This window comes from Coenobita brevimanus, chromosome 100 (genome assembly GCF_032717465.1).
Source record: "Coenobita brevimanus isolate Jiangsu-jjx chromosome 100, ASM3271746v2, whole genome shotgun sequence".
Taxonomy (NCBI): domain Eukaryota; kingdom Metazoa; phylum Arthropoda; class Malacostraca; order Decapoda; family Coenobitidae; genus Coenobita; species Coenobita brevimanus.
Genome location: NC_137053.1, coordinates 30,608,085 through 30,618,243, shown reverse-complemented (window position 1 = coordinate 30,618,243; position 10,159 = coordinate 30,608,085). Strand labels below are relative to the sequence as shown.

Genomic DNA, 10,159 nt, shown 5'->3' with positions numbered 1-10,159 from the left:
TATTTTTTCAAATCAGTAAATTATTGTACGTCAGTATAATATATATATATATATAATATATATATATATATATATATTTTATATATATATATATATATATATATATATAAAAAAATATATATATTTTATATATATATATATATATATATATATATATATATATATATATACTCTTTATATATATATATATATATATATATATATATATATATATATATATATCTATCTATCTATCTATCTATCTATCCATCTATACATCCCATTGGCGCCCAGTATCCTCAATATAGGACGGAACTGGGTATTTTCAAATTTTAATAAAGAAGGAAATCCCGGCGTAGGGACCTAGGAGCTTCGCAACTATGAGCCGACAGGCGGAGGGCAGTATGCTTAGCACCCTTCCAGCAAAATCCCTCAAACAGGAAATTTGGGAGCCAATGGGATATATATATATATATATAAATGATGACTGATAACAGATAGATAGTATTGTTTTAACATTTAACATCAGACAACAATTTATAAAGTGTATACAACACTGTAAGTCAACTGGTTTCAAGACACAGGTACTATTCCATAATTATGTCTCTTCATCACTGAACAATATCTCCATGTTCCTGTCATCACCATCAGAAGACATATTATCATCTGCAGTCTCTGCTTCTGGTGATACTTCAGCTTTTCTCCTCTTTTTCTTAAGTGACGCCTGGGACATGATGTAGCTCAGCATGTACTCATTATTGCTGCATCTGAAAGAAAACAGCAAAATTTCAAGATAACTATAATGCACTAAAGTAAAACTCCTAAATTCTGACATAACTGGGATCAACAGACTTTTGGAAAGTAGGATTTTTATGAAAACTGGAAGAATTTCATTTCGTTTCGTTTTTCAAGGCTCCAACACGTTTGCATGCATCAGCTTTGGTCAGATAATGGCGGCTCTCCATGCTGCTTAATCTATGGTAGCCTCCCTGTTCAGTCTCTTAACCCTCAGGTAACACTTAATGACCTCATCCCACGTCTTTTTCAGTCTACCCTCTCGCATGTACACCCCTAATATAAACGCTTCTCACTTTCTGCACCCAATTATCATCCCTCATCCTCTCCACATGCCCAAACCACCACAATCTACCTCTCCTCATCACAACACCAATACACTCCAGTCCTATCCTACCTCTCAATAATCCATCATAAACCAAGCCCCTCCAGACCTTGCACTCAGGGATGCACTGTACAGTGCTTGTCAGAAGTATGGAGCGCCCTGCGTCCCTCCTGAGAAACAAACCTTTCAACATTGAAAAAACATATAAATAATGCATTTTATTTACCTTTAGTGCTTCGTAGGGTAGCCTTTACGTTTCTTCACGGACCTGAGACGTCTTGGAAGTGAAAGGGCGAGGCTCCTGAGGTGCTGGAGCGGTATTTTGTCCCAGGAGTCACGAATGGCGGCTTCCAGCTTAGGCAGAGAGCTCATGTCCTTCCCTTGGAGACTCTTCTTTATGAGGTACCAGAGGTTTTCAATCGGGTTGAGGTCTGGGCTATTTCCTGGCCAGTCTGTCATGAATGATACCTCACAGTCACGAAGCCAATTGGTGACCGATTTGGCCTTGTGAGCAGGTGCACCGTCCTGCTGAAACACTCGTGCACCTGTTAGCTCGAAGGAGTCTGGTAAATGATCACACAGAAGCTCCAGGTAATCATCCTGATTCACTCTGAGGTTCTTGGGAAGTACAACAAGCTTCCCCAAACCCTTCCCTGAGAAACAACCCCATACCATGAGTGAATCAGGATGTTTAACTGTGCTTTCTACATACCGTGGGTCAAGTGGGTCACTACCTTTGCGTGCTCCTCTGTTACAGGTAACACTAAACGTTGCCTCATCAGACCACAACACTGACAACCATTGCTCCTCACCCCAGTTTAGATATTTATTAGCAAAGGCAAGCCTACGAATTCTCTGGCTGCTAGAGAGAAGAGGCTTTTTCACAGGCCTGTGACTTGTGTAACCAAGCTCATGCACCCTACGAGACACTGTTCTCACTGACACCTCACCAATCACTTCTGGGTTGCTCTCCTTAATTTTCCTTGCACTCACACGAGGATTAAACTCCACTGCACGTTTTAAAACATTAACAGACCTTGGGGAAGTTTTCCTAGGCCTACCAGACCTCGGTTCCTTTGTGGGAACTTCACCACTGTTTTCCTCCCGAAACCGCGCACACCAACGACGCACTGTCGATCGTGCCACACCAACCAATTCACTAATTTCCTTTGTCTGGTGGCCTGCCTCCTTTAGAGCAATGATCTGGGATATGATTTCACTCGATAGTTCACGGGTAGGTGCCATAACAAAGTTTTAAAGGCCAAAACACTGCGGGACACTCGGTAAAAAATGGCGCAATTTGAGAGGGACACTCGGCGGAGTTCCTCTCTCTCAGGCAGCCCATGGGCGACTGAGGCGGGAACCAACCAGCTTGTCGGAAGGCCTCAAGCTACCGTGACGTCATGCTCGGAGCTCAAACTTGTGGCTCAATTCGTACCCCCAAAAATGGGTGATTCTTTTTGGGCCATAAGTATTGCGCGCCCGGCGGACAACGCTGAATACTTCTGACGAGTACTGTACATCCACCTAAACACTGTCATTTCTGTACATTTGAGCCTGCACATATCCTCTTTCTTTACTGCCCAGGTCTCACTACCATACAGTATTACACTCCTAACACATGATGCATACAAAGATCCCTTGGCATGAAGGGAGAGCCCTCTCAATGTCAGGAGAAGCAACAGCTCCCTGAACTTCTTCCAACCACAACCACTTTTCACTCCAGCCCCACATTCAGCACATAACATGTTTCCCAAATAACAAAAATCTTCCACACACTCAAAAGACTCACCAACAAGTTCAATCCTTTCACACCTAACAATCTCCACCTGCTCTCCCTGACATGCTGCACACACAAAATCAGCATTATCTCGCAGTCTACCTCTAATACCACTACATCTCTTATGCACCCACTTATCACAAACACTGCTAAAGATGGAATTACTTCCCACACCCTTGTGGCAAATTGCACATGGCAACTCTCGCTCTTCTTTGACAATATCACCACCAACCCTAGATATCATCGCTTTTGTTTTATCTGCATTTACTCTTAAGCCCTTGTGCCCCATACCATCTCTCCACTTCTTAAATCTTTCCTCCACCTCCCTTTCATCTCTGCCATCAACACCAAATCATCAGGATACATCTCCCATGGGAGTTCATATCTGAAATCAGGTGAGAGGGCTTCAAGTACCATGATAAACAACAGGGGACTCAAAACTGACCTCTGATGGACACCAACATTCACGGAAAACTCATCACTCTACTCTCCATTCTCTTTCTTACCTGGGTGCAAGCACCCACATACATGGCCATAACCACCCTAACCAGCCACTCTTCCATCCCAAGCTTTCTCATTCCCCACTTCACTACCTCTCTAGGGACTCTGTCAAAGACCTCCTCCAAATCAACAAAAACAAAGCACAGTTCCTTTTTTTTTTTTTTTCTATATATTTTTTATGAAGCTGTTGAAATATAAAAATGGCATCAGTGGTCCCCCTGCCTAGCATAAACCCAAACTGCATCTCATCAATATTCACTCTTTCTCTAATCATACCTTCTAGAACTCTCTTTAATACCTTCATTAGCTGATCTACAGTAAAAGATTTATATCTATAATTTCCTCTTTCCAGGCCATCACTCTTCCCCTTGTACACATTTACAGCCACTCATCCGGGACAACACACTCATATATAATCATATTTATCTCGTCAGTGACTAACCTCACTCCTATATCTCCTAAGGCTTTCAACATTTCAGCAGTCACCCTAGACACACCTGCTGCCTTCCCCATTTGCATCCTGCCTATTGGTTCCCTCACAGTAACAGCGTCAAAGGCCAAGGGCCAAACACTGGATCTGCTGGCTCCAAACCTTCCCTGATCAAGTCAAACTCCTCACTGAACAACTTGGTATAATGCTCTCTCCATGCATCTTTAATATCCCCACTGTTCACCACCAGCCTTCCATCATCATTCTTCACACACTGCTCACCTATAGTATCCTGATTATCCCTCTTCACCTGATTTGTCACCTTAAATATCAGAGTCACTACTCGTTATAAGTTGATTCGGTATATGATAATTCGCTATGACGATAATAGAAGAGTTCCACCCCAAAATCCGATTTACAATAAATTTCCCGCTATAATAATATTGCCCTCGGAAAATTTTGTACGAAGCGCCAGGCACATGCAAGGTGACTGTCGCTTGTCTCAGGAAGGATGGCGGCCCTGGCATGCAGCTCGCTGTTATGGTTCAGGTCCCGCCATCCCTTCAATGCCCTGTCTTTTCCATTCGTTCACGTCTGCCCCCCTGTTATCGTCACCTCTCAGCCAAGCATCGTACTACAGTAGACATCGTGTAGCACCAGGCCAACTTTAAGCAAGTGTGATTATTGTGTTGTTGCAACGATTTACTGTACGTGAGTAACGCTGCTTGTATTGGTGTGATAGTGTTTCTTTTGGTGAATTACTGTACTGTACTGTGGATTTGTGTGCCTGGTGGTAAGGGCAGTGCCAGTGTAGGCCCCAGTGCTAATAAGGGTGGTGTAGGTATGGGCCCCAGTGCTAAGGTTGGTGCTGGTATGGGCCCCAGTGCTAAGGATGGTGTAGGTATGGACCCCAGTGCTAAGGTTGGTGCTGGTATGGGCCCCAGTGCTAAGGTTGGTGCAGGTATGGACCCCAGTGCTAAGGCTGGTGCAGGTATGGGCCCCAGTGCTAAGGTTGGTGCAGGTATGGGCCCCAGTGCTAAGGTTGGTGCAGGTATGGGCCCTAGTGCTAAGGTTGGTGCAGGTATGGGCCCTAGTGCTAAGGTTGGTGCAGGTATGGGCCCCAGTGCTAAGGTTGGTGCAGGTATGGGCCCCAGTGCTAAGGTTGGTGCAGGTATGGGCCCTAGTGCTAAGGTTGGTGCAGGTATGGGCCCCAGTGCTAAGGTTGGCGCAGGTATGGGCCCCAGTGCTAAGGGTGGTGTTAAGGGTGGTGCAGGTGAGCGCCACAGTGTTATGGGTGGTGCAGAAGGGTGCCACAGTGCTATGGGAGGTGGTAAGAAGCGTCGAGTGAGTGAGGGCGATGATGCCCTGTCTAAGAGGGTGAGGCGTTCACTCTCCCTAGATGTTAAGTTGGACATTGTTAAGAGGCACAGGAATGGCCAAGGCCCCAGCAAGATTGCCAATTCCCTCAAGCTCCCCCAGTCGACTGTCTCGACTGTTCTGAAAAATACGGCAGCTGTACTAGCAGCTGGTGAGACTGCTTCCACAATGGGGGCCAAGAGGATCATCAAGGTCTGGGATCCCTGTGTGGAGGAGATGGAGCGCCTCCTGCAGCTGTGGGTGGAGGACAGGACCCGACAAAAGGCACCACTCTCAATGTCCATATTCACCACCAAGGCCCTTTCACTTTGGGAGACGGTGACGAAGAAGGCTGTGGAGAAGCCAAAGGATGATTTTAAGGCGTCCTGGGTGGTTTGTCCGCTTCAAGAACCGGGCTGGCCTTAAGGGTCTGACCCTGCATGGCGAGGCAGCGAGTGCAGACATTGAGGCCACCGCCAGTTTCCCCGCCCTACTGCAACAGCGAATCACCAGTGGGGGCTATAGCCCCAAACAGGTGATTAACTTTGACGAAACCGGGCTATTTTGCAAAAGGATGTCAAAGAAGACCTACATCTTTCATAAGAGACGAAGGCGCCCAGTTTCAAGGCGTCAAAGGATAGAGTTACACTCCTGTTTGGGGCTAACGCTGAGGGAGACATAATGCTGAAGCCCTTGACGGTGTATCACTGGGAGAACCCAAGGGCCTTGGCTGGGTTTGTCAAGGAAAAGCTGGGGGTTATTTGGAAAGCCAACCCAAAAGCCTGGCTTACCACCGGCCTCTGCCAGAACTACAGTATGTCTCAGGCTATCTGTCGGGGGCACTGAAGGAGTATGCCTCCCATTGCAACTTGGCCAATCGGTTCCTCCTCTTGGTGGACAATGCCCCCAGCCACCCTCTAGTCATGCAGGAATGGGCAGACAACATCGAAGTGACGTTTTTACAGCCCAACACCACCTCTGTCCTACAACCAATTGATCTGGATGTGATCGCTGCCTTTAAGGCATGTTACCTCCGCCTCACCCTGGAGCAATTAGTGCAAGCCATAGATACAGACGCCGAGGTGACGGTGAGGGGTTTTTGGAAAGGGTACAACATCAAGGCAGCCATTGACAACATCGTGCTGGCTTGAAAAGAGGTGACGCCACAGACACTCTTCTCAGCTTGGAAAAAAGTTTGGCCTGAGTGTGTGCACTCCTTCCCTGACTTTGCCTCTGACACTCCAGCTTTATCTGTTGAGGATATCCGTGGGCAGTTCCTGTCCCTGTATCACAGGGCAGGCTTCCATGAGGTAAATGAGGAAGACGTTGAGGAACTGCTACAGAGCCACTCGGAAGAACTGTCAAATGGAGCTCCTCCAAATTCAAGAACAGAGGGCGCATGAGACAGAGGACGAACCGGAGGTACAGCCACAGCGTGAACTGTCAGTCATCTTCTTCACACAGTTCATTAATGGCACTAACGAGTTTATGAAGCAAATGGGAGAACGTGATCCGATTTCCACCAGGAGTTCCCATTCCCGTTACCAGGTCAATCAGGCGTTACAGGTGTACAGTATCATGAGCTCCTTGACCAATGTCACAGGCAAGCCTCACAGACCAACATCACCGCCTTCTTCAAGCCAGCTGCCACTAGACACCCCACCGCCATCTCTCCCAGACCATCCACCAGCTGCTCGACTGCCGTACCGACCTCACCAGTCAGCACTCAGTCGGATTCCGCTCCCCCTAACCTGTTACTGTCTGACTCAAAGGCTGATCACTAGTGCCTGTAAGCACTAGCTGTCCCTTCAGCCTCAAGGGGGAAGACTTGGTGATGACTTGAACCGACACAGGAAGGAATTGAGGTGAGTTGTCATTTATGTTTCAGGCTTGGGTAGGTGATTTTGGGAAGCTGAGTTGACGTAACCTCCCTTTTACAATGTGTTTCAACCTCCCAATTTATGATAAAATCATTATATGTTAAGGTATGAACTGACATAACCCCAACATATAACGAGTAGTGACTGAATTCTTCCATTCCAAATGATTTAGGTTATCAAGTAAAAGTCTCTGCGACTCAGACTTCACCTTGTATACTTCGCTTCCCGCCCTACACTTGGCAGCCAAGTATTCCTCTTTGTCACCATCCTTCTTCCATTCCCGGAAAAGCCTTCTTTTCTCCTAAACTGCAGCTTCTACATCCTCATCCCACCACCAAGTTACTTTATGTCTTGGTGGGCCTCTCATTCTACCGCATACTGCATCAGTAAATCTCAAGAGGTTGTTCTTGAGAGCTCTGTAGTGTTCATTAACATCTCTGTCAACGGCTTCCTGTTCAGCCACCACTCTCCTCATCTCATTATAGAAAGCATCCCTTACTGCTTGGTTTTCCAACTTCCATATTTTCCTCCTAGGTACATAAGTCCTCTTTTTCATCATTTTTTCTTTTAGCACCATGTCACTCATTAATAATATGTGCTGCAGCACACACTTCTTGCTCCCTATAACTTTAACATCCCTCACTAACCTCCTATCAGCCCTCCTGACCAGAAAATAATCTATCTGACTGCTATTTCCTCCAAATTCATATGTAATCAACCTACTCTCTCTTTTCCTAAAATGTGTGTTGCACACAATCATGTTCATTGTTTCCCCAAATTTGAGTATCCTTTTCCATTCCTCATTTCTTGTACCATATGCACATCCCCCATGTACTCTTTCATATTCTTGAGCTGCTTCACCTACTGTACATGACCATTTAAGTCCCCTCCCAAAACCACTATCTCATCATCCCCCATACCACCTGCTACATGTATTAAGTCATCCCAAAATCTATCCTTCCCTACCTCATCCAAGCCTGCCTTTGTAGCATATGCCGATATAATTGCAAACATCATTCCACCGAACAAAATTTTCACAACTAATATCGTATCACTTACTCTCATAACATATTCCACCCATTTCTCTGCAACCAACACCCCCACACCCCCATATACATCGGTCCCCCCCGTCAAAACAACTTATAGTAGCAATCCTTCTGAACAATCTTTCTGGCTGATCCACCCCTGTACCGGACTTCCTGCGAACGTCCCACATCCACCCACCTCCTACTGAATGTATGTACAGACATCCACCTGACTCAAGTCACTTCCTTCAGCAGTCACTGTAATTATACAATACATTATTATATCATAACTGTGGTTACAATAAGTTGGGTTAGTGCCCCACCCCGTAAAAAAGAACTAATAAGCAAGCAAAGCGCCTCGGACCAGGACGGGCCATGCGTTGACGACTAAGGAATGGACAAAGGACATTCTAAAGGTGGGAACATGGAATGTGAGAGGAGTGAATGATGCAGTGAAAGAAAGAGAGATTGTTCAGGTGCTTAAGGATGCAAGAGTGGATGTATGTGGACTGAATGAAACTAAATGGAAAGGTGAAAGGGTGAGAGAATGGGAGTACAGTTTAGGACAGGGGTCGGCAACCTCCGGCCCACGGGCCAGAGCCGGCCTGGAGAGTCCGAACTCATGGCCCGTCACCCTGCTTGATATTTATATAACAATCCGGCCCGCAACAGCCTAGCCAACTAAATGAGTATATTGTCACAAACTGTTTTCGGCAGTCAATGATTTGCATGTTTTTCAATAAATTTCTTATAATCTAGTCACTGGTTTGCCTGCTTTTCTATAAAATTTTTGTATATTGTCACAAACTGTTTTCTGCAGTCAATGATTTGCATGTATTTCAATAAATTTCTTGTAATCTAGTCACTGGTTTGCCTGCTTTTCTATATTTTTTTTTTTGTATATTGTCACAAACTGTTTTCGGCAGTCAATGATTTGCATGTTTTTCAATAAATTTCTTGTAATCTAGTCACTGGTTTGCCTGCTTTTCTATAAAATTTTTGTACACTGTCACTTTTGGGTTCTCTTTGGCACTCCGGCCCGCAGGCTACTCCTAGAAGCTTTCTCTGGCCCTCGCACTGAAAAGGTTGCCGACCCCTGGTTTAGGAATATATGCAGGAGTTAATGAGAATGAGAGGGCAAGAGAGGGAGTATGTCTGATGATACGCAAGAAGTGGAAGGAGAACATAAGAGAGTATGGAACAGTGGGTGAAAGGATTGTATGGGTGGGGATGAAAGTAGGCATACAAGCTTGGGCGATTGTATGTGCATATGAGCCAACAGAGGACTGAGTGACAAAAGTGAAAGATGAGCTTTGGGCAAGTGTAGAAGCATGTATGGTCAAGTGTGAGAGAAGCAAGTGTTTTTGATTGGAGACATGAATGGGAAAGTTGGGAATGTATGAGTGGACGGAGTGGTTGGTCAGTGGGGTGTGCCAGCTGAAGTAGATGGGAATGGTAGTGCTTTGGTGGACATCTGTGCTGGTACGGGGTTGGCAATGGCCAACACCTTTTGGCATAAGACGATCCACAGGTATACATGGAGAGTCACGAGGAAGATGGATGGTGAACCTGTTGAAAGAAAGGCAATGTGGATGAGCGAATGAGAAGACAAGTGTTGGATGGAAGGGTGTGGAGAGGGTGGGGGAATGGAATCTCAGATCATCACTTAATGATGGCCAAGGTAAGGCTGGAAAGATAATGGGTGAAGAAATGAAGGGGGAGATAGGAGGAAACAGCTCCTGTGAGAAGAGTGGAGAAGTTGCAAGATAGAGAGAAAATGTCCGAGTATAAGAGCATAGTGGAAGAAAGATTGGGAAGGTATGAGTTAGAGCAGATGGAAGGGGTGGAAGATGTATGTAAGATATTAACAGTAGAGATAGGCACTGCATGTGAGGTGGTTTGTGGAGTGAGGAGGAGATGCAGGGGTATGCAAGGGACAGCATGGTGGAATGATGAGGTGAAACAAGCTGTGGAACAAAAGAAGAAGGCATATAGCGAATGGCTAGCAAGTGGAGGTAGGGGAGAAGATGAGAGAGATAAGAGAGAGGCTAACGTGAGCAGGAGAAGGGAGGTGAAGAGATTGGTGAC

At 45.7% G+C, this 10,159-nt stretch overlaps 1 protein-coding gene across 1 annotated transcript in view; it reads right to left on the bottom strand.

Moving 5' to 3' along the window:
• Window positions 1–253: 253 nt before the first annotated feature.
• The window catches only part of LOC145414694 (periodic tryptophan protein 2 homolog), a 632,863-nt gene continuing 622,957 nt past the window's right edge, over window positions 254–10,159 (bottom strand). The window contains exon 19 of the mRNA XM_080284215.1: window positions 254–746. Within this exon, the coding sequence (XP_080140341.1) occupies window positions 578–746 (169 nt within the window). The 3' untranslated portion in view covers window positions 254–577. The remainder of the gene's footprint in view (window positions 747–10,159) is intronic.